Genomic DNA, 24,847 nt, shown 5'->3' on the forward strand with positions numbered 1-24,847 from the left:
TATATATATGCACACACACGTACTACTGAGGTTTAAAAAAAATTTGTACAGTATTTTTACAGTTTTGGAACTTTCATCATGAGCTAAGTTTAGAATATTTTTATCACCTCTAAAAGAAATTTTGCACTCATAAGCATTCCTTCTACTAATCCTTCACCAGGCCCTGGGCAACTACTAATTTACTTTTGCCTATTTTGAACATTTCATATTGATGGAACCATACACTATGTGACCTTTATGTGCCTACCTTCTTTTTTTTAAGATTTATTTTTTATTTATTTTCCTCTCCTTCCCTTCCCCCAGTTGTCTGTTCTCTGTGTCCATTCGCTCTGTGTTCTTCTGTGACCACTCCTATCCTTATCAGCGACACTGGGAATCTGTGTTTCTTTTTTTGTTGCGTCATCTTGCTGTGTCAGCTCTCCGTGTTTGCAGTGCCATTCTTTTTTTTTTTTTTTTTTAAGATTTATTTATTTATTTAATTTCCCCCCCTCCCCTGGTTGTCTGTTCTTGGTGTCTATTTGCTGCGTCTTGTTTCTTTGTCCGCTTCTGTTGTCGTCAGCGGCACGGGAAGTGTGGGCGGCGCCATTCCTGGGCAGGCTGCACTTTCTTTTCACGCTGGGCGGCTTTTCCTCACGGGCGCACTCCTTGCGCGTGGGGCTCCCCCACGCGGGGGACACCCTTGCGTGGCACGGCACTCCTTGCGCGCATCAGCCCTACGCATGGCCAGCTCCACACGGGTCAAGGAGGCCCGGGGTTTGAACCGCGGACCTCCCATATGGTAGACGGACGCCCTAACCACTGGGCCAAAGTCCGTTTCCCATGCAGTGCCATTCTTGGGTAGGCTGCACTTTCTTTTGCGCTGGGCGGCTCTCCTTATGGGGCACACTACTTGTGCGTGGGGCTCCCCTACATGGGGGACACCCCTGCGTGGCGGTACTCCTTGCACGCATCAGCACTGTGCGTGGGCCAGCTCCACAAGGGTCAAGGAGGCCCGGGGTTTCAACTGCGAACCTCCTATGTGGTAGATGGACGCCCTATCCATTGGGCCAAGTCTGCCTCCCCTACCTTCTTTTACATAGCATAATGTAGGTTCACAGAAAAATCAAGCAGAAAGTACAGAGTTTCCAGATACCTCACCTGTCATACATACAATTTTCCCTTTGAGTAATATTTTGCATTACTTTTGTTGTAAGTGTTAACTATAGTCATAGTTTACATTGGGGTTCAGTTTTTGTCTTGTAGAGTTCTATGGATGTTTCTCAAAATTTTTATTCTGGTAGTATCTGTAAATCCTAAAATTTCCCATGTTATCCAATTTGAATTATGCAATTCAGTGGTGTTAATTATATTCACAATTTTGGGCCACAATTACTACCATCCATACCACCAACCAGTTAAGCATTAACTCCCTAATTTTCAACCCCACTGTACCCTGGAAACCTGTATTCTAGTTTCTCACTATGAATTTGTATATTCTAATTATTTCATATAGGTGACCATAAAATTTTTGTGGCTAGCTTATTTCACTCAACATAATGTCTTCAAGGTTCATTCATCTGGCAACATGAAATTCAATTCTTTTCACAGCCAAATAATATTCTATTGTATGCATAGATCTAATTTATTCAGTCATCTGTTGACGGACACTTAGATTGCTTCCACCTTTTGGGAATTGTGAATAATGCTGCTATGAACATTGGTGTGCAAATATCTGTTTGAGTGCCTGGTGTTCAATTCTTCGGGTACATATTTGGAAGTGAGACTGCTGGGTCATACTTGCTGAGGAAACCATTTTTTTCACAGGGCTTCACCATGTTACACTCCTACTAATAATACACAAGTGTTATTTCTCCAAATCCTCTCCAACACTTGTTATTTTCCATTTTTATTATTAGTAGCCATTCTAGTGGGTATGAAATGGTATCTCATTGTAGTTTTTTTTTTTTTTTCAGGGGGTCTGCAAGTAGAGACTCATCAGACAACTTTATGGTTTACAAGGGGCTCTCTATATACCCCAGTCTATGTGACAACAAGCGGCAACATGCAGTTTCATTGTGGTTTTGATCTCCATTTCCCTACCAGCTAATGACATGGAGCATCTTTTCATGTGCTTGTTGGTCATGTATATACCTACTACGAAAGAATGTCTATTCAATCTTTTCCCCAGTTTTTAATTGGGTTGTCTTTTTGTTGTTGCAGTTCTTTATATATCCTGGATATTAAACCTTTATCAGATACATGATTTCCAAATATTTTCTCCATTCTGTAGGTTCTTTTTATTTTCTTGATAAAGTCCACTGATTCTAAGAAGCTTTTCACTTTGATGAAGTTCAAATTATCTTTTTCTTTTGTTGTGCTTTTGGTATAAATTCTAAGAAACCACTGCCTGAAGATATTTGCTTATGCTTTCTTCTAGGAGATTTATAGTTTTAGTTCTTATATTGGTCAAAGATATAAGGGTTTAATCCTGAATTCTCAACTCAGTTCCATTTGTCCACGTCTGTCCTTTTGGTAGCATCACACTGTTTTAATTATTTTAGTTTTGTATTAATAGTAAGTTTTAAAATTGGGAGGTGTGAGTCCTCCAACACTGTTCTTCTTTTACAAGATGTTTTTGGCTATTCAGGGTCTCACCCCTTCAAACGTATTGTTATTTTTTTTGAGGTACTGAAGCTGGGGATTGAACCTGGGACCTTGTATGTGGGAAGCCAGCACTCAATTGTTGAACCATATTGGCTCCCAAGTTGTTTCGTTTGTTTGCTTGTTGTTTATGTCTTTTGCTTTTAGGAGGCACCAGAACTGAACCTGGAACCTTCCATGTGAGAAGCTCCCCTAAAATATATTTGATGATTGGCTTTTTCACTTCTATATAAATAGGTTTGGAATTGTAATTGGGATTGCACTGAATCTAAATTGTTTTGGGTAGAACTGACACCTTAATATTTAAGCTTCCAATCCACGAACATGGAATGTCCTTCCATTTATTTAGGTCTTTAATTTATTTCAGCAATGATTTGTAGTTTTCTGTATATAAGTCTTTTATATCCTTAGTTAAATTTTAACTTTACTGAAGTCATTTATTACCACTCATAGCTTTGTTGCGGATGTTTTGAGATTTTCTATATACAGAATCCTGCCATCTACAAATAGGGAAAATTTTACATTTTCCTTTCCAATTTGGATGAATTTTATTTCTTTTTCTTGTGCAATTGCTCTGGCTAGAACCTTCAGTGCAATATAGACAGTGGACATCCTTGTTTTGTTCCTGGCTTTAGGGGTGTCATTGTTTGGAACTATATACACCCCAGAAAATCATGTTCTTAAAGCTAATCCATTCTTGTAGGTGTAAACCAACTTTAAATAGGATCTTTTGATGAGGCTCCTTCAGTTAATATGTGACCCACCTCAATCTGAATGGTACTTAATCCTTTTACTGAAATCCATTATAAGAGAATGAAGTTCTGACACAGAGAGAAGAAACCACGGAAGCAACAAGTTGAAAGCAACAAAACCTGGAAGAGAAGGGTGAGACCAGCAGATGCTGTCATGTGCCTTGCCATATGGCAGAGAAGCTGAGGACTGCCAGCAGCCAGTCTTCAGGAAGAAAGCATTGCTGTGATTTGGACATTTCCCCAGACTCTAAGTGAATAAATCCCTACTGTTCAAGTCTAACCATTTCATGCTTCAAGCAGCCTAGGAAACTAAAACAAAGGGGGAAAGCTTGCATATCATGATAGTTTTTCCCTTAATCATGTTGAGGAAGTTTCCTTCTATTCCCAATTTTCTATGTTTTTATCAAGAAGGGGTGCTGGGTTTTTTCAAATGCCTTTTCTGTTCCAACTGGGATGATCATGTGTTTCTTTTCTTTCATTCTGTTAATGTGGTGTATTACATTTAATTTTCTTACGTTGAAACATCCTTACCTATCTGGGATAGATCTCACTTGATCATGATGTATAATTCTTTTAATGTTCTCTTGGATTCGATTTGCAAGTGTTTTGTTTTTGTTGTTGATTTTTCCATCTATAATCATGATGGATACAGTGCTGTAATTTTCTTTTCTTGTGCTATCTTTATCTGGCTTTGGTAATAGGGTGATGCTTACCTCAGAGTCAGTCAGGAATGTTCCCATCTCTTCAGATTTTTGGAGGAATATGAGCAGAATTGGTATTACTTCTTGAAATGTTTGGTAAATTTACCAGTGAATCCATCTGGTCCTGGGCTTCTCTTTGTTGAGAGGTTTTTGAGGATTAAATCTATCTCTTTACTTGTTTTTGGTCTGTTGAGAGCTTCTATTTCTTCTTGAGGCAATGTAGATAGTTTGCATGTTTCTAAGAATTAGTCCATTTCATCTAGGTTATCTAATTTGTTGGTATATAATTATGCATAATATCCTCTTATAATCCTTTTCGTTTCTGTGGGGCTGACAGTAATGTCCTCCCTTTCATTTCTGATTTTAGTTACTTTTTTCATTGCCTAAAAAAGGTGTGTTGATTTTATTTATCTTTTTAAAGAATTGCCTGATTTCATTGAGTTCTCTACTGACCTCCCCTACCCCCATACCCACAATGGATGGCTCCCTTGTGTGTTTGCTTGTTTTTTTTCAGGAGGCACTGAGAACCAAACACACCAAACCAGGAACTCCCATGTGGGAAGCAGGTGCTCAACGGTTTGAGCCATATACACTCTCTGAGCATCTGTTTTTGCTCATTGTTTGCTCATTATTTGCTCCTTGTCTGCTATTATTTTTGCTTGATGTCTGCTCACTGATTGTTTGTCTTTTTCAGAAAGCACCGGGAACCAAATCTGGGACCTGGGAGGTGGGCACTTAGCTGTCTGAGCCACATCTGCTCCCTCTATTGCTCCTCCCACCCCATGGCTCCGTCATCTGTTTGTTCGTTGTTTTTTTTGTTTTAGATTTAATTTATTTATTTATTTCTCTCCCCTTCCCCGCTCCTCCCCCCCGCCAGTTGTCTGGTCTGTGTCCATTTGCTATGTGTTCTTCTGTGACCACTTCTATCCTTATCAGTGGTACCAAGAATCTGTGTTTCTTTTTGTTGCGTCATCTTGTTCTGTCAGCTCTCCGCGTGTGCGGCACCATTCTTGGGCAGGCTGCACTTTCTTTCCCACCGGGAGTCTCTTCTTATGGAGTGCACTCCTTGGGCGTGGGGCTTCCCTACAAGGGGGACACCCCTGCGTGGCATGGCACTCCTTGAGTGCATCAGCACTACTCATGGGCCAGCTCCACACAGGTCAAGGAGGCCCGGGGTTTGAACTGCATACCTCCCATTTGGTAGGTGAATGCCCTATCCATTGGGCCAAGTCTGCTTTCCTGTTCATTGTTTTTGTTCATTGTTTGCTCGTTGTCTGGTTTTGTTTTTTCTTTAGGCAGCATCAGGAACCAAACCCGTGACCTCCCATGTGAGAGACAAGGGCTCAACTGCTTGAGCCACAATCTACTCCCCTCTATTGTTTTTTTTTAAATTTCAAATTCCGTTTTTTTTTTTAATTCTCTATTTCATTTCCTTCATTCTAATCTTTGTTTCCTTCCTTGTGCTCACTTTAGTATTCGTTTGTTCTCTTTTAGTTCTTCCAGGTGTGAGATTAAGCTACTGATTTACCATTTTTCTTCTTTTTTTAACGGAGGCATTTTGAGCTAAAAATTTCCATCAGCTGCACTGCTTTGGCTGCATTGATGTTTTGCTATGTTCTGTTTTTATTTCACTTGCCTCACAATATCTCCTAATTTACCTTGCGATTTTTAATTTGATCTAATGATTAAGAGTGTGTTGTCTAATTTCACATATTTGTAAGTTTTCTAGTTTTCCTTCTGTTACTGATTTCTAGTTTCATTCCACCGTGGTCAGAAAAGGTACATTGCATGATTTCAATACTTTTAAATTTATTGAGACTTGTTTTGTGACCTAGTATATGGAATGGTTCATCCTGGAGAATGACCCACATGGACTAAAGAATGTGCAATTCTTGTTGGGCAAATTGTTCTATATGTCTATTAGATCTAGTTGGATTATAGTATCACTGAAGTCTTCTATTTCCTTACTGACCTTCTCAGTAGATGTTCTACCCATTATTGAAAATAATGCTTTGAAGTCTCCTACCATTAATGTAGATTGTCTGTTTCTCTCTTCAAATCCGTCAGTATTTGTCTTACCTATTTAAAGGCTCTGCTGTTTGGTGCATATATACTTATAACTGTTAAATCTTCTTGTTAAATTAGTTTCCTTACCAGTATATAGTTTGCTACTTTGTCCTATGTAAAGTTTTTGACTTAAAGTCTATTTTATCTGATTTTAGTACAGCTACCCCAGTTCTCTTTTGGTTTCTATTTGCATGGGGTATTTTTTCCCCATCCTTTTCACTTTCAATCTACTTGTATCTTCGAATTTAAGGTCAGTCTCTTGTAACAGTATATAGTTGGGTCATGCTTTTTTATCCATTCTGCCAGTATCTGCCTCTTGAGTAGAGATTTTTATCCATTTACATTTAAAATTACTGACCTTTTTTTTTTTGCCTCTCAATTCTTTCATTACTGTCTATTTTCATATTTATCAGATATTCTGTAGTGAACCATTGAGTCACTTCTCATTTCCTTTTTTGTGTATTTTTCAGATATTTTCTCTGTGGCTACCTTGGGGCTTAAATTTAATATCCTAAATTTTTAACAATCATGTTTGGTTTCCTACATTCTTTTTTACTGCTGAACAGAATTCCAATGCATAGACATACTGCTTTTTTGTTATTCGGTCATCATTTGAAGATGGGTTCTTCCCACTTTCAAGCTATTCTGAATGATGCTACTGTGAACATTCATTTAGTTTATGTGGAGATATGTTTTCATTTCTCTTGTGTATATGTCTAGGAGTGGAAGTATTGGGTCATATGTAACTCTATGTGTAACATTTTCAGGACCTGCCAAACTAGATTCCAAAGTGGCAACACTATTTCACATTTCCACCAGCAATGTAGGAGTGTTTAAATTTCTCTACATCCTTGCCAAATTTTTTTTTAAAAATATTGTCATTTCGATTATAGTCATCCTAGTGGATGTGGTGTAGTATCCTATTGTGATTTTAATTGCATTTCCCTAATGAACTACTGAGGAACAGCTTTCCATGGGCTTATAGGATCAGTTTCTTGACAGTTCATAGTCTAGCCTCAGTTATGCAAGGTTAGAAATTCTATCACATTTTTTTCATTTAAACAGTCATGGGGAGAGCAGATGTGGCTTAAGTGGTTGAGAGACTGCCTCCCACACGGGAGGGAGGTCCCAGATTCAGTTCCCGGTGCCTCCTAAAAAACAAATAACAAGCAAAACAAATGAAAAAACCAACTCTGGGAAGCCAATGTGGCTCAGTGGTTGAGTGCTGGCTTCCCACATATGAGGTCCCAGGTTCAATCCCTGGTACCTCACAAACAAACAAACACACAGTCATGGGGTGTGTAGTTTAATTTAAGTATTGTGACAGGCTGTTGGTCAAAAGAAACATTATATAAACTCCTTGTACAAAGTTCAGAAGCAACCAAGCTCTGAGGAATTAACTATCCATACCATTCAAATCCTCAAATGATTACATATAAACTACAGTGAAAATTTATTGAGTTGCAAAAGAAGAATTCCTTCCTTAGTATTTGTTCATTTTAAGCAATAGGAGAATAGGTTCTTTCAGATAATCAAACTTGTGATTTGAAAATCGACTGGTGAATGCAGGATTAGTAATTAGGAATGACGTCTGCATTAAGTTAACCAAGCCTGCTGTGTTTTCCAATGTTAAGATTACACTGGCTCAGTAACTGGGAGAAGTCAGAATTTACAGAATACATACACTGTTGCTCTCAAGCACACTTTTTAGTCCTGAGTGGTTATCAGAAATCACTGTCATCTTTTTGCGCTCTATTTCAAGACACATAGAGAAACATGGTATTTGGAATTGAAAAATCTACTATTTAAACCCTAGCCCTTGTTTTAAGACTTATACAGATCATTTATCTTTGGTTTCAACTTTTAAAATTATTTTTAATTATGTGAAGAGAAACCACCTTAGTGCTCCTCTCAATCCTCCTATCTACCTATACTTAACTCCAAAAGTAAACAAATTTTGTTCTTCCTTTGCTTCAACAATTTTATATACATTTCTAAACAATTCATTAAAAAAAAAATTGGGAGGGGGGCACTTAAAGCATTCATACAAATGACTATGTGAACATATATGAAAGAGTAATGCAATGAATCTCTGCTCCCCATCTATATATCTATATCTATATCCATATCCATATCTACCCCTAATCTGTACATTGTTTAATTTGACCTGCTTTTCAACTTCATAACTATGTATAGAAAATATCTGGAAGCAGATGTGGCTCAACTGATAGAGCATCCATCTACTATACGGGAGGTCCAGGGCTTGAACCCAGAGCCTCCTCACCTGTGTGGTAAGGTGGACCACGAGCAGTGCTGCCACACACAAGGAGTGCCATGACACGCAGGGGTGTCCCCTGTGTAGGGGAGCCCCACATGCAAGAAGTATACCCTGCATTGACAGCCTTAAGTAAAAAAAAGCACAGCCCACCCAGAAGTTGTGCCATACAGATGGAGAGCTGATGCAGCAAGATGATAAACAAAAAGAGACACAGATTCCTGGTGCCGCCAAATGCTATAAGACACGGAAGAACACACAGCGAATGGACACAAGAGAGCAGACAATGGGGGGGGAGGGGTGTGTAAATAAAAAATAAAATCTAAAAAATATATATATCATTAAAGGAAAACATGGCTGATGCTCAAATTTTTTGTTAATTTTCATAGAGATGAAAATCTTGTAAAAGTTTATACAAGGCTTACAGGTATTTTCATAAAGGTTACATTACCCATAGTAACAAAATCAATAGACATTTATCCTTATTTAACTTGACTTATTGGCAATATCTGACACGGCTTACCATTTTCTCCTTAAAATATCATTTCCTTGGCTTTTATGTCTTCATTCTCTCCTATATTTCATCTTTTATCTCCTAGTTGTTTATTCTAAGTTTCATTTGTGGGTTCTTCTTCTCCCACTCCCCAGTTAAATTTAAGGATTCCCCAAATAATCTGAGTAATCTTGTCATGGCTTCAGCTCAAGTATTACTTAAACGGTGATCTTGGGTTTTTTATAAGGTGATCAAACCCAGCAAGTCTAAAAAGGAATTCATCCTTACTCTCATGTCCTCTCTACTTCCTGTATTTTCTAATTGTCAAAATCCTGCTCCTGTCTTTCATTCTATCTGCCTCCTTCCCCGACCAAACCAATGAAGTTCTGCATATTCTTTCTCTCTTTAATCTTTTAAAATACTCCTCTTTTCTATTTCCTATGCCATTGCTGTTACCTCTTATCAGTTGAATGGTCTAAGCCAGAATAGAGATGCTCACATAATTTCTCTTTTTTTCTTTTCCCTAACTACTCATCAATCCCAGGTTTATGGAAAAAATATTAGATGAAAAGAGAAAATAACACAATTGAATACTATAAATAAAAATTATAGTATGGTAGATGTCTAATAAAAAGTTCAAGATTATCTAATATTCAACCACATCCCACTAACATAAATGGAAGTCCTTTTGTTTAAGAACCCAAAGATCCAAATGACTCAGCCTGAATTTACTTTCTTTGGACAACCATTCATGCATGGCCCTTGGTAAAAGTGTAATTTTACAACTGCTGAATAATAACAACAAAAAAAGTAAAATACATTAGGAGCAAAAATATTCTCCTTATGGTAAAATTTGAAAAACTAAATAAACAGCACTTACTGTGTACTGTGGTCTAAATATGTGATTACTCGGTCTCCTTCTTCTTCTAAACGTTTACTTACATGGTTAAGATATTCTGGAACCTTTCAAATGAAACATTTAATCATGTCATTAAAAAAAAAAAAGATTCCTGAAGTTACCAAAAAATCTGAAATACCTGGTTTTACTTATAAAACAAAACAAAAAATATATGTTCAAGCCAAATATTAAGACAGATTAATTCGAGAAGAGGAATACGCAGTACAAAGTTTCCTTAATTTTAATTTTGGAGATTAAAATTAATCTCCAGAACTAATACAGTGGTAGCACTTCATTCTTGTCTCTTGTTACAATGAAGCTCCAGCAGCAGGTGAGCAATCAGCACCTGGGCTGGAGGGTATAGAGCCTTAATGGCAATTCCTCCTGCATGCAACAGATGTGGTCAGTAAGAAAAGCTAATCAGCAGGCAAGCTGTTCATTTGTGGACTCTATACAACATAACTTCAAGAGATCTCAAAATATATCTCATATTTCAAGTGGCAATGGGACTCCTGCTATTACCTGAGAAAACAGGAAACTTTCTATGAAACCAGACTTTAAGGGTCTTGATCTGGATGGTGGGAGCCATGCCAAGTAGCTGACATAAAACTTGCAAAATCAGGATTAAGGAACTAATGGTTGGGGTAAATTCTGTGCCATAAACAAGTGATATCTGGGTGACTAATCCATAGGGGTTTCCTTTAGGTAGTCCTAAATTATTATCATTATTATTATTTGTATTATTAATACATGTTTTATTTCACATAGTCTTTTTTGGGCAATTTTTTCAAATGCATTTCACAGAAGAAAATATTTGATATGTTGGATTTATCTTTAATATTTAGAATTTAATCTTTTATCTTCTTCTTGAATTTCAATTCCTTTACATATTTCAGAAACTATCTTCCTGGCTTTTTATTTGGGGTGTGTGTGTGGGAAGAAGGGGCAATAAAATATTTCTATGTTAAAGGAAAGAACTGAAATTCTTATTGTCATAAGAATAAACCTCTTTACTGGGAATTTCAAGTAGACGCAGCCTTTAGAAGATTTTCAATAAAATGTTTGTGTGTTTGAAAAGACAAACATTTAGAAATTAACACCTAGGTGCACATCTATGAAAATGAAATAAGGCAATTCAGAAACATTTCTAGTCTTACCTCTCTTTCTTGCATTAATCTTTGGCCTTCTGCAGCATATAAACAATTAGTTTCTTCCAAAAATTTCCGTTCAAATGAATCTTTATATACCTAAGAAATGAACAGAGTTATTTACCAGTTTGCTGTAATGAAACATATCTTTTGCAGTGCTAAGGTATCCCATTTTTTTTTTTTGAGGGAGCACCTCTGTAGTTCCCTGGATTGACAAGCTGCCGGAAACAATCATTCAATAGCTAATACCTCTCTGTAGGCAGATTTAGCTGAATAGTGTGGCAGCCCTACCATCCATTTGTATTTCCTCTTCTATGAAACTTGCTGCTTCGGGTCCTCTTGCATTTTCCTATGGAATGTTGGGTCTATGTCTATTGGAACGCTTTATATACTAAAGGATTTGGCCCTTTTTCTTTTATATGGGTTACAAATATTTTTTCCAATTTGTAATCTATATTTTGCCTTTGCTTATGATATTTTCTTCATGAAGATATTTGCATTTTCATGTAGCCTTATTTATTAGCCTTTCATTCTCTGGCTCCTGGGTTAGTGTTAACTTCTCAGAGATTAAAAATAAAAACAAAGACTCCCACATTTCCAACAAATACTTTTTTTTCCTTACAGGAAAAAATTGTACATTTCAAATAACATACTTACCTGAAGATCAGAAAGCATACTTAGCAGACTTCGCAATAAGCTTCTGTCCACAGCTTCACCATTTCTCTCTCGTTCAATTAATAGAAGAATTCCATCAATAGTTTTACTCTGGACCATTTTATCACTAACAATGTGATTTCTAAATAGTTCTAATCCCATGTCCCTGCACAAACAATAAAAAACAAAACTATATTTTAGTTTCACTTTTTAGACGTTTTAGGTGAAGCTCCAGCTACATTATTTCATACTATCAAAATATGTTAACTTGCTAATTTTTTAATCCCATGTGTCAAAAAATTCCTTTTTTTTTTTTGGCCAGTCTATTATGCCTTTATTTCCTTCCTTAAGCAAGACTGTCTTATTTTCCTGCATTAGGTCAAGCAAACTGTTACAAGTAGAAGTAATGAGACACTATTAGATCATGCATGTTGCTGAAAATTTAATCTATATTATAAAAATCTGATTGTCTTTAGTCTAGGATTCACATCATTCTCCCTGGGTGGATGATTAAAAGATACTAAAGTAGAGATAGGTATAGCTCAGTGGTTGAGCACCTGCTTAACATGTACAAGGTCCTGTACCTAAAAAAGATGGTAATCACTGTTTCCTATTCCTGTTCTAGCCTTTCTTTTCCTACTCTTTTTACTAGCCTTCTTTTCTAGTCTCTTAACCCTCTCCTTGTGCTCTCTCATCCAGCAATTCTTTTTCCTTTTCCAGATCACTTGGTACTTTCCACTATATGTGGTCCTTTCCATTAGAGAATGTATTTTGAAAGGTAATTAAAAAAAAAAAAAAAGATTTATTTACTTATTTCTCTTCCCTTCTCCCCCCCCCCCCAGTTGTCTGCTCTCTGTATCCATTCGCTGTGTGTTCTTCTGTGACCGCTTCTATACTTATCAGAGGCACTGGGAACCTGTGTTTCTTTTTGTTGTGTCATCTTGTTGAGTCAGCTGTGTGTGCAGCGCCATTCTTGGGCAGGCTGCACTTTCTTTCACGCTGGGCGGCTCTCCTTATGGGGCGCACTCCTTGCGCTTGGGGCTCCCCTATGTGGGGGACACCCTGGTGTGGCATTGGCACTCCTTGCGCTCATCAGCACTGTGCATGGGCCAGCTCCACATGGGTCAAGGAGGTCTGGGGTTTGAACCGCACACATCCCATGTGGTAGGCAGACACCCTATCCATTGGGCCAAATCCACTTCCCTGAAAGGTAATTTTTAAGAGGTCATCATAGGAGCAGATGTGGTTCAAGCGGTTGGGTGCCCATCTCCCACATGGGAGGTTCCAGGTTCGGTTCCTGGTGCCTCCTGAGAAAACAAAAGAAAAAAAAAACCAACAAGCAAAACAAAAAAAAAAACCCAACTCAGGGTAGCTGATATGGCTCAGTGGCTGAACACTGGCTTCCCATATACAAGGTCCCATGTTCAGCCCCCAGCCCCCAGTACCTCAAAAATCTGACATCACTCTGTGCTTTGCTTTAAAACTTCTGCTGGCCCCCTAATTGCCCATCTCTTTATTAAGGTGGATATAAAAAATGCAGATGCCCGCAGTCCCGACCAAATATACTAAATTGGTATCTCAGGGACAGGGTGGTTTGGGGAAAGGGCAGCAGTAGTTTGAAAGGTATTTAGGCATGTAAAGGATTCTTGGACATCACATCTATACCTAAAAAACCAATTCTCAGAAAACTGGCTTTCCCACATACTGTCACAACAAACCTTATGTTCCCGCAACATGCCACATGTTGTGATCTTTCATATACTTCAAATATAATCCACACATCACAATTCAGAGACAACAAAGAATAGAGGTAGAACATGAAGGCTCTGTAGCCAGAGTGACTGGGTTTGAATCCTGGCTCTACTACTAGCTAGCTGTATAGCTCTGCGCATGGAACTTGATTTCTCTGTGCCTCCAATTTCTTAATTGTAAAATGGGGATTAAAAGTATTAATTTATACCTGCAAAACATTTTTTTAGGAGGTACTGAGGATTGAACCCAGGACCATGTACATGTAAGCAGGTGCTCAACTACTGAACTTACTTCTGCTCCCCAATGAGAGTTGGTTTTTCTTTTAGAAGGTACCAGGGATTGTACACGGGAAACAGGAGCTCAATCACTGAGCTATATCTGCTCCGCAATGACGGTTGGTTTTCTCATTTGTTGGTTTCTTTCCTTTTTCTTTCATAAGGTCAGGGATTGAACCTGGGACCTTGTACATGGGAAGAAGGTGCTTCCCTCAGTAAACACTTTAAAACACTATCAGGCAGTTAATCAGTTTTGGTAAATGTTACCTTTCTACCTTATTAAGACCTTCAGTTCACTGACCTTTGCAATTTCCCCCATCTCTCATTCTCCTTCAATTCCATCCATACCTGCAGTTTAGATCACATGACCCATTACTTCAACCATTCTCACATCAATGCCCCTAACACCCCCTGCTCCCTTGTCCTTCTGTCATAACTTTCCTTACCCTAGCAATTTCTTTTTTTTTTTAAGATTTATTTATTTATTTAATTTCCCCCCCTCCCCTGGTTGTCTGTTCTTGGTGTCTATTTGTTGCGTCTTGTTTCTTTGTCTGCTTTTGTTTCTTTGTCCGCTTCTGTTGTCGTCAGCGGCACAGGAAGTGTGGGCGGCGCCATTCCTGGGCAGGCTGCTCTTTCTTTTCACGCTGGGCGGCTTTCCTCACAAGCGCACTCCTTGCGCGTGGGGCTCCCCCACGCGGGGGACACCCTTGCGTGGCACGGCACTCCTTGCGCGCGTCAGCGTTGCGCATGGCCAGCTCCACACGGGTCAAGGAGGCCTGGGGTTTGAACCGCGGACCTCCCATATGGTAGACGGACGCCCTAACCGCTGGGCCAAAGTCCGTTTCCCAACCCTAGCAATTTCTAAGCACAGGTTAATCAGTTACCTGCTTCTTCCCTTCTATGTTCAGGACGCTCCTAAAGGAATCACAAAACCACATGGCTAGGTTCCACCCTCCACTGAATTTTCATTACTGCAGAGTGATATTCATGTGCCTGGACAGTGCCCCATTCTTCTCTCCTCATGCCCATTCCAATCTTTACTTCCTTCCTCAGGTCCCCCACTCCATCATTTCCAATCGCAGGCAAAAGGAAAGTCATCAAGTGTAAATTCCTTCAACTTTCCGCTTTTCTCTCCCATGCTTTCTCCACTTGTGATCTGGGCTGCCTCGTCTTCTCTCACCTCAACAAAAACCTCTGCTCATCAATTATTTGCTTGCATGGGTGTCTTTTTACTTATTTATTTATTTAGTTCCTGCCACCACCCCCCGCTGTCTGCTCTCTCTGTCCATTCGCTGTGTATTCTTCTGTGACCCCGTCTATCCTTATCAGTGGCACCAGGAATCTGTTTCTTTTTGTTGTATCATCTTGTTGTGTCAGCTCTCCTTGTGTGCAGCGCCATTCTTGGGCAGGCTGCACCTTCTTTAACGCTGGGCAGCTCTCCTTATGGTGCACACTCCTTGCGCGTGGGGCTCCCCTATGTGGGGGACACCTCTGTGTGGCATGGTACTCCTTGTGCACATCAGCACTGCGCATGGGCTAGCTCCACACGGGTCAAGGAGGCCCGGGGTTTGAACCGCGGACCTCCCATGTTGTAGACGGACACCCTATCCATTGGGCCAAGTCTGCTTCCCATCATGGGTGTCTTTGATCTCTTTCTCCAGGAGGCTTTTCCTCTTCTGAACATAAACATGATTAAGTTTCTCATTCAAAAATAAAAAACATTGAAGCCCTATCTAACTCCCTTTAACTTCTACCCGTTTCCCTTCTCATTCTTTTCTACTTTACTGAAATTGCTTTCATTAAGGTCCTTACCTTAGTTCTACAATCCAAAGGACCTTTGTGAGCCTGTACCTTACTTGAAATCATTTTCATCATATACTGGTGACTGCTTCCTTCTTGAAGCTCTCTCCTTTTGCTTAATGACACTTGTCTTTTTTATTTTTAAAAATTTTTTTTTATTTTTTAGGAGGTACCAGGAAGTGAACCTGGGACTTCATACAGGCAAAGCAGATGCTCAACTCCTGAGCTACATCTGCTCTGCAAAATTTAATTTTGAGTAAAAAGTTTTTTCAAAGGAGGTACCAGCAATTGAACCCCGTACGTCATACATGGGAAGCAGGAACTCAACCACTGGGCTATATCCACTCTCCTTCTTTTCTATTTTTCCTTTCTACTTTTCTTATTTTCCATAGCTAAAAAAGTTTATTCATATGGCCACAAAGTGACCTCTAGTTTAAAGTCCAAAACATTTCAATGAAGTCCATTTAAGTTTTGTTTTCTTTTCAAAGGAATACTGTAAAATAATCACATTATTTTAGTTCTTGAGCCAACAAGTGTACACAAATGTTTTTATATAGTTAAAATTAGGAGACCAAGTTCAGTGTGCCAAAGATATAGCATTCAGTTGATTTTGCAGAGTTCACGGAAAGAAATTTAGAGATTTCTTAGAGAAGTGACCAAGTTCTGGGTTGTTCCTACAACAGGGGCAGGATCCACTTCATATTTCAGAGTTGCTCTGTGACAGCTGGATCATCTTCATCTTCTCATCTGGGTTCATCAGTTTTCTTTGTGGCTTTCCTGGCAAGGTGGGTCCGCTTAGTCCCCCAGCAGCTGCCTCAGCCAGGCCGGAAGGGCTCGCCCTGTCGCTCCTTTCTACTTTTCTGACTTCCCATTTTTAGAATTTCTTATGGGCTTTCCCAGCCTGCCCAGTATTTGCTGGTGTCCCAGATGATTTCATCCTGCCCCTATCTCTTGTTCACTCTTTATCATGTTTTCAATGTTATTTGCATTGGGGACAAGGCAATTCTTATTGTAGAGGGCTATTCCTTGTATTATAGGACACTTAGCATCACTAGCCCTAAATTCTAAATACTAATTATTTCCCTTCAATCATTGTGGCAACCCCAAAACCCCCCCACTAACTTCTAAATGCCCCTGGGAGCAGCATCAGCAAGTTGAAAGTCATTCTTGTGTGTCCTCTTCTAAGTGACTCCTTCCACAACCAGGAACACAGCACTAATAACTGCCCCCTTTTCCTGTCTCACCAGGCCACATCTCTTTTCTGAGATATTTGAAATTCATCAAATTCAAACTCAATTTATTATCCTCACCCCCCAGAACATACCCTATATCCTCCTATCCGTTCTGTTATCTATGAATACTACCACCATCCAATCAGGTGTCAAATTAAAAATCCTAGGTGTAAGCCTAGTCTCCTCCTCCCTCAAGTTTTACATTCAATTAAACACCAAGACTCCTTACTTCTAAGTATCATTTAAATATTCTTTTTTCTATCCTTACCGAAATCTCAAGTCTTGTCTAGACAATTGCAACAGCTTTAAAATTTGGCTCTTTGCCAGCAATCCTGCTCTACTCAAATCTACCCTCTACATTGCTGATAGTATGATCTTTCTAAAATATAAATCTCATCATGTCACTTTCAGTCTCCCAAGCCTGAGCAGACCCTAAATCACCTACACTTAGGAAGAAATGCAAGGATGGTGTAGCTCCTGGGGGAAGTTAGCTCTCGTTCATGTCAAAGACATGAAAGTGGCTTGGCAAGGAGCTGAAGAAGAGGGTAAGTTAAGACTTGCAAGTGCACACTGAAAGACACAGTGTAACATGGGGCAGAATGTCCGAAAGAGGGGTTTCCAATCCATGTGGTCCTTACAAAATGACAAATGAGATGCAGATAGTTAAATGATAGGCCTTGATATCCTGAATGAAACTCGGGAAGGTTGTTTCTGTACCCAGAAACCAAGTCCCCCCGTGCCCAGTGCTGGTCCATAGGCCTGACTGAGATACAGAGGCTCTACACCTATGCCTGCAGGCTTTTATGACCTCATGAGTTTGTGGCTTCTGAACAGCTGAAAGTTTTCCTCAGTTTCAAACAATATTGAAAAGAGCTGTATTAGGTTCATACTCAAGGAGTCAGAGAGAACTAAATTAGTCCCTAAAAACAGACGTAGCAGTATGTCATTAGCACCATATTTTTCTGAAGTCCAGAGCTTAGTTGCAGAACTGCTGATTCACAGAATACTTCTGACTACTTCCACAGATTGAGACCTCTCAGGACCTACTTCCCTGATATTTTAATTGTGAAACTTGATTTAAACTGGAGGAAGTAATAGAATTAGCTATTTCCTGTGCACCCTGCCTGCTCCGACTCCACCCCTTTATCCCTCACTGGTTGACGGGAAACATGGGCACTTCATGTCTAAGAGATGCATTTTAGAGCCAAACATCTTCATTAATGATTTTGGCTGCCATAAAATTCAAGACAAAATAGAGACAAATGATTATACATACTAAATCAAAATAACCAGGTGAAGATATTAGACTCACCATATAGAAGGAAGCATGGAATTTTGAAGTACATAAGTGCGATCCAAAAACAGGAAAATACTTCTAATCATGATCTGTAAATCAGAGAAGAAAATAATGACATAGACCTAAATTTATATATATATATCTAAAAGATTAGACCTTTTTGACTTTCTCAAGCCAAACAATACTTATCTCTTGATGGAAAGATGTTGCCCACCAAGGTTCTCATGTTGGAATCTTTTTAAAATTTAATTTTCATCGCTTTTATCCAGCCAATCTGACAGCAGGGATTTAAAAGTACTTAGCCAAAAGTATATTGGTCATTTCCTGACTGATACAGCAATCTTACTAGATTAGGGGTATGTGCTAAACTTTAAATTTGCTTATACATATAAGTAAAATATTTCCAATAAGACATTCAAATACTGGATCACAGGGACACATTTATTGTCTCCTACTTACCTCATTTGTAAAAAAAAAAAAAAAAAGAAAAGAAAAAAACATTCACCATACTTAAATTATTTAAGGAAACTGTTAATCTCTTCTCTTAAATAACTATCAGCCAGACCACACTAAAAACTCATATATATAAAATCAAATTAGAATCAATATGTCTATACAAAGTCCAAGACTTTGGTTTTCTAGCTGCAATAAAGTCCTGGAATTCAAGCCTCAATCAGGAGCAAACTGAAATTAAGGAAAAATTCAGGGAGATTCATTCAGGAATACTGTTAGGAAAAGACTGTGTCTGTCACTGTACGGCAACTCCCTGACCAAACAGACCATGTCTCAGCTTACTCCCTGGCCCTGGCCCATACTTTTCTTAGGTGGGTGAAGGAAGAAGACAGATGAGGTGTTTTATTTAAAGGAAAAAAAAAAAAAAAAAAGGCTGGATTAAAAGAGGACAAATATTTGTAGTTCCTTAAATTTCCTATCTAGCTAAGGTACAGACTTAATAAAAAAGGAAGTATGTAAATGGAACAGAAATAAAAATAACTGACTAAAATTCAATGAGGGCTTGTATTTGTATAAATATTAATGAAAAAGTTAATAAGCTTACCATTTGTCTGCAATGATCTTGCCAGCATGTGTTAATCTTCTTTAAAAATAAAACACTATCTAGTGAGTCTGTGCGGAAACTGCTAAGGAAAACTTTAAATATTGGCCAATATAATTTTTGTAGTTTTAACCCCTTAATTTCAGCTCTCTTCTCCACAGGATACTAGATATCACTTAGTAATCAGAATATTGAAAGACCAGAAGCTCTAACACCAGAAATGTAATGTTATCTCTACATCTCACTGTCTAATTGTAATGAACCCTGCCTGTACCTGTCTTTCATTCCTCCAACTGTAATTGTTTTACCTCTCTTATTATACTTTTTCTGTACCCCTTTCTGCTGTCATTACTTTACTGCCAGATTATTTTCAGATCCCTGTCAGCAGAAACAACCTGGTCACTAAGCTCCGTTGAGCTGGGTAGCTGAACCAAAGTCCCTTGCTCCACAAAGAGTTGACACTCAGCATAATCCCACATTCAAGCTCCTGGAGGCTGTTGGTATCCTGGTGGTGGTCTCAGTAGTCAGTGGCAATTGACTATTAATTGCAGGAAAAGGAGAGGGCTAGGTTCCAGAGGAAATGGCTGAGGTATAACTTTAACTTGCAGCTAGATGAAAACTGGTGTTCTACAAAACTGAGATAAAGCCTCATTCATGGGAGCAGATTCAGCTCAGTGTTTGAGCACCTGTTTCCCATGTACGAGGTCTCAGGTTTAATCCTCTGTACCTCAAAAAAACCCAAAAACCAAAAAACAACTCATTCATGTACCAAATTATGAAGACTCTTAAGTGTGACTATTAGACACACTGCTTTTCTTTTACATTTTAAAAGAAAGGCTCAAGATGTAGTTTACAGGAAAAAGAAACAGAATTTGGACTCCTGGAGCAAGATATGGCACAGTGATTTGAAGCACTATCCTAATGGGGTTAAGAAAAGTTGAATAATCATAAACTTCTCTAAGCTGCTTTAGAGTTTACAAAGTACTTTTCACATTCATTCTCCTTTAATCTTTCCAAGCGCCTGGAGAAGGTATTATTCCCTTTTTACAGATGAACAAAAGAGCTTTTTGAGGTGGAAAGAACATGGGCTCTCCTATGTTTAAGTCCTGATTAGATGGCTGAATGACCTGGACAAGTAAACTTCCCCAGGCAACAGTTTTTCTATGTGTTGCAGAACACCACTATACTTCAGAGTTATTTGAAGTTATTTGAAAAATTCTTAGCACAGAGAGAGGAGAAATAAGTGGCAAGTGTCTTATGTGTGGAAATCAGATAAGTGCTGGAGTCTTTGGCAAAGAGAAGTCTGACAGAGGAAGCAGATAAGATGAGGGCAGAAAACCTGAGAGAAGGATTTTAGGAAGGGAACAACAACAACAAAAATTTAGAAGACTAGCTGAGTGACTAAATTAACACCAAAAATATGATACCTGTGGGCAATTTAGATGTTGCAAACAACCAATAAAGAGGTCTAGTTCATGCAGTGTTTCATTAAAGTGTAGAGACCCAATTTGAAAAATTCATAAAATAAATGTTTTCCTTAATATTTCTTTAATATCAATATAATCTTCAACCAATAATTTTCTGCTATTTCTCATTAGCAGGAAATGGTAAACTAGTACTAAACAGTTTGGTATTTAATAAACTCCAGTCTTCAAAACATCAAAATTACTCCCAGATCATATGACATAACCTGTAGCCAGTGTTGCACATACGTAGTTTCCAGGATGTAAGACAAAGTATATGCTGCCTTCTGGACATACTGAAAGCTTGTCAATACTTTATTTTTCAAACAGGTTCTCCAACAACCATACTTTCCTAATTTCAGATTGCAGAATGACAATCATTTTTTTAATTTCAGAGAATGGTCAACCAAGCCTAGTTCAAGGTACTGAAATTGCCTAATAAAGCGAGTTAGTAAATCTTCAAGTAACAACGAAATTCCAACATTAAAATTGCTTGTAACATTAAAAAAAAAAACAACCCTATTTTATCTGTGCCTATAATGATGTAAGAATCATGTACAAGGGATTAAGAAAGGAAGAAAAACAAAATAACAAAAACAAAAACAAAAAACCTCACAAAAGAAAGTGCTAATATTGGGATAGAAAAGTGAGGTAATATTTTTGGCCCACATTTGTTCTGAATTAGGTTATATCTGCTTTTGTAAGTCAGTGAAGATAGTAACAAGCTGGCTCCTACAGCTATGAATAGACCATGAAATAACAATTAGGTATTGTTCATTCCATATCAGTCACTTAACATTTGATGTCCCAACCTAAATCAGGTCCCCTTCTTATGATCACTAATAACATTTCCTTTCATAGTACTAAATTTACATATTTCTTTTGATGACTGTTTCATTACTGTCTTCCTCACTGGTTTATGAAACTATATTTTGTTTACTGTTGAATCCATAGCACTAATACAGGGCCAGTTACTAGCCGTGTCTTGGGCTTTACTTTCGTTACATAAAAAATAGGGCTAATAAAAGTACCTGCAACTCAGAGTGTTATGAGAAGAAAATGAATACATGCGCAAAGCTTAGCCTACCATGTAGGCAGGTGCTCTGTGTATGTTTATTGCATATTTGGTCTTACGATTAAGGGTAAAGGGTCTTTATAAAGAAGCCCTAAGACTGCTGTCACCAGTACAAATTATAAAGATATGTTCACTGTGGTAGCTATGGAACTTTATGATTTTCATAAAGCAAAGACTTGTTTATTTATGCATAATTCTATTTTGTAGACCATATTACTTTTACGTATGATTAATTGTTGCCTCAATATTTCCTAGCATTTCTATGGATAAATAAGGTTCCAATACTGTAAAGTTGAATCAGGTGAAAGAGTAAGTTTTGCCAATTATTTTTTATAGGTTTAGATTCTAAAGATTATTTTGGTTTGAAATTGTAGAAAAACGCCTCAGGCAATTGAATCTAGCTACACAGCGTATGTTTCTCCACTGTGTGATGACTGACTCAGGATTGGCTCCTTTCGTCTGGGATGTATATGTGTGTGTATGTATAGAATCTCTCTTATTTTTGGAAAAAGCACATCAATGCAGGTAACTATTTTGAAAGGGGCAGGTGAATGCAGAGTTTATCAAATAAATGAACATGTGAATGGATATAGTAACCTAAGAATAGTAACCTAAGAAGACAACAGTAGATTACTCAATTTCACAGAAGTACTTTTTCTACTTGGATACCTGCTCTGTTTAAATCTACACAACACTTCCTGAAGGTTTCTCAACCTCGCCATCTCTTGGTCTCAACATCAGGATACTATCAAAATATATTAGATAGCATTCCCTGAATCTTAGAAAGTAGAGTTACATGAAGTACTTGAATTATCGCAGAGGCAAAAGAAATCTGAATATGCTTACCCTGAAATATCCCCTGCCAAGTGAGGATTTGGACATCTGCAAAAGCATCAACATTTGGTTTGCACTTTAAGACAGGGCTAGGCTACAGTTCCCTTCATGAGCAAAAATGAACTCTCTGAGGGTAGGAACCTTGTCATTCACCATTCATCTTACATCCCCAGTGCATAGCACAAAGTCTGACACAAACATTCATTTAACATTTACTAAATTAATGTACGAAAGCAGTGTAAGTGCCTTAGTAACAGTAAATTTATCCTTTCTCCAATGTTATCCCATCGTACTTTACTTGCCTATTATAAATCCATTTGCCATCCTAAACTTTAAACTCTGCTCCCTCAATTTCCACTTCATTCTCTCGATCCTCCTTCTACCCGGACATTTGTCTCTCTCTTTCCAGCCCCTTACATGTTGAAGTCACTAGGACTGTGTTCTCTGCCATCTTCTCCTACTGCCCTACTCATTTCCTGAGCAATTTCAACCAGGTCTGCAACTATCTGATCTGTATTTCTAGCTTCAGTTGTATAACAATGTTTCCTCACCCACTTCCATCTTGACCTGATCAAAACCAAACTAATTTTCTCTTCCCCTTTCTCCAATCCTTTAGCTGTTTTTTCCTTATCTGGATAATAATCATAACCATTTATCATGACTTTACTGTATAATCCTTCCTCCACTTTCCCTAACATATACCATAACCAAATCCTCTCCATCCAAACTAAATTCTCTTAAAATGCCCATTTTCTCCATCTCCCTTTTTACTGCCTTAATTGACGTCTTGAGGACACTAATATTCCAATTCAATAGTGTCCCAATTGGTGTCACTGCCCAGTTATTGTCCACTGTAGCCCACATGCCATAATGCATACTAAACAATGCTGTCTTTCTAAAAAACAAAAGCCATGCCATTCTGCTACTAAATACCTCATCTGAATCTCCATTGTTAGATTAAACGCCAAATTTTTAGTTTAACAAGGCCCCTTCACAATTCAGCATCAACTTTTTTTAAGTTTTCCCCCTTTAGAGCTCTCTAAAAGTGGTAAACCCTCACTCACATTTTCTTTTCTTTTCTTTTTTTTTTTTTTGAGGTACTGGGGCCAGGGATTGAACCCAGGACCTCGTATGTAGGAAGTCAGCACTCCACCAATGAGCCACATAGGCTCCCCTGAGTAGGGTTTTTCATTTGTCTGCTTCTGTTTTTTTTTTAGGAGGCAAGAGAAACCAAACCCTGAACCTCCCACATGGGAAGCAGGTGCTCTACCGCTGAAGCCACATCTGCTCCCCTGCATTTTTTTATATCATAGCAGCTTATTTTAATCTTTTTAAACTCTTACCATATTGTTTCAAAATTTCTATCTCTTTATCTGTCAGTCCCATTAGACTTCAAGCTATAGAGGACCAGAATCCCATTTTATTCATGTTTATTTTTCCCAGGGCCTAGCATTGTATCTGGGACACTGCAGACACTTAATAAATGTGTGTTGACTGAATGAACAGGTTGAGATATCTTTGTCTCTGTACTTTAAATTTATCTCACCATTTAGCCAGAATTATTTTCCTAAAACACGCATCTAATTATATTGCTCTCCTAAAAAACTTTTTAAAAAATCTGTAATGACGCTCAGATACTCAAAATATTTAAGTTCAGTTCCTAACAGTTTATACAAAATTTCAAATTCAAACCTTAATATAGAACTATAGCCTCATAGTCCATTAGTCTTCCCAAATTCTAGTCATGCCAAATTACTCAGTTTTCACAATACTCCTTGCATACTTTGGTTTCTGATGCCCAAAAATATCCTCATTTATTCTCTTTATCTCGCTTTCTCCTACTCATCCTTCAAGATTTCACTTTCTTTGTGATACTTTGCCCCAAATACTTTATAAATACTTTATAAATCCTTTACTCTAATATTAAGTTTTGAACTCAAGATGCCTCACAATAAGGATGTTTAATATGGTAGTATGGTAGTGTTTTTTTTAAATCTTTCTCCTTTTATTAACAAATGTTAATTTTTCTAATCATAGTTTCTTTGTAGTATCAAAGAGATGTAATAATTTTCTTGTCTCTGTTACAGAACTGTGACCTCTTGGAGGGTTGAAATCACACGTCTTAACCAGTTTTGTTTTCCAGTGTTAATCTATAGTACATAGGAAACTGGGACCTACAGGTTAGGATAAAATTACACCAGTTCACTCTTATAGGCTCTTAAGTCTTAGAGAGAAGGCTTGGGACTCTGTCGATAACTTCCTATAAAGCTAAAATATGAACATCTTGGACATGGAATCCTGGAATTGTGACCTAGTTCCTTCCCAGGGGATTACTGTGCTATTTCATTGAAGTTATGAGTGGAAGCATCCGAGTGCCTTCACAGGGTGCCTTCTCAGATACACTGCACATTTACGTTTCTAAAAATGTTGAAGTGTA

General features: G+C 38.2%; 1 protein-coding gene across 2 annotated transcripts in view; it reads right to left on the reverse strand.

Annotated features, from left to right (window-relative positions):
• The window catches only part of CUL4A (cullin 4A), a 73,570-nt gene that overhangs the window by 33,421 nt on the left and 15,302 nt on the right, over positions 1 to 24,847 (reverse strand). The window contains exons 4-8 of one of the 2 annotated variants that reach the window (XM_058276384.2): positions 19,042 to 19,120; positions 18,000 to 18,073; positions 11,632 to 11,794; positions 10,984 to 11,073; positions 9,809 to 9,891 (exon numbers count right to left, since the gene is read on the reverse strand). In XM_058276384.2, coding sequence (XP_058132367.1) covers positions 9,809 to 9,891; positions 10,984 to 11,073; positions 11,632 to 11,794; positions 18,000 to 18,073; positions 19,042 to 19,120 — 489 coding nt within the window. The remainder of the gene's footprint in view (positions 1 to 9,808; positions 9,892 to 10,983; positions 11,074 to 11,631; positions 11,795 to 17,999; positions 18,074 to 19,041; positions 19,121 to 24,847) is intronic. The other variant, XM_058276383.2, reaches the window with a different exon arrangement.

This window comes from Dasypus novemcinctus, chromosome 15 (genome assembly GCF_030445035.2).
Source record: "Dasypus novemcinctus isolate mDasNov1 chromosome 15, mDasNov1.1.hap2, whole genome shotgun sequence".
Taxonomy (NCBI): Eukaryota; Metazoa; Chordata; class Mammalia; order Cingulata; family Dasypodidae; genus Dasypus; species Dasypus novemcinctus.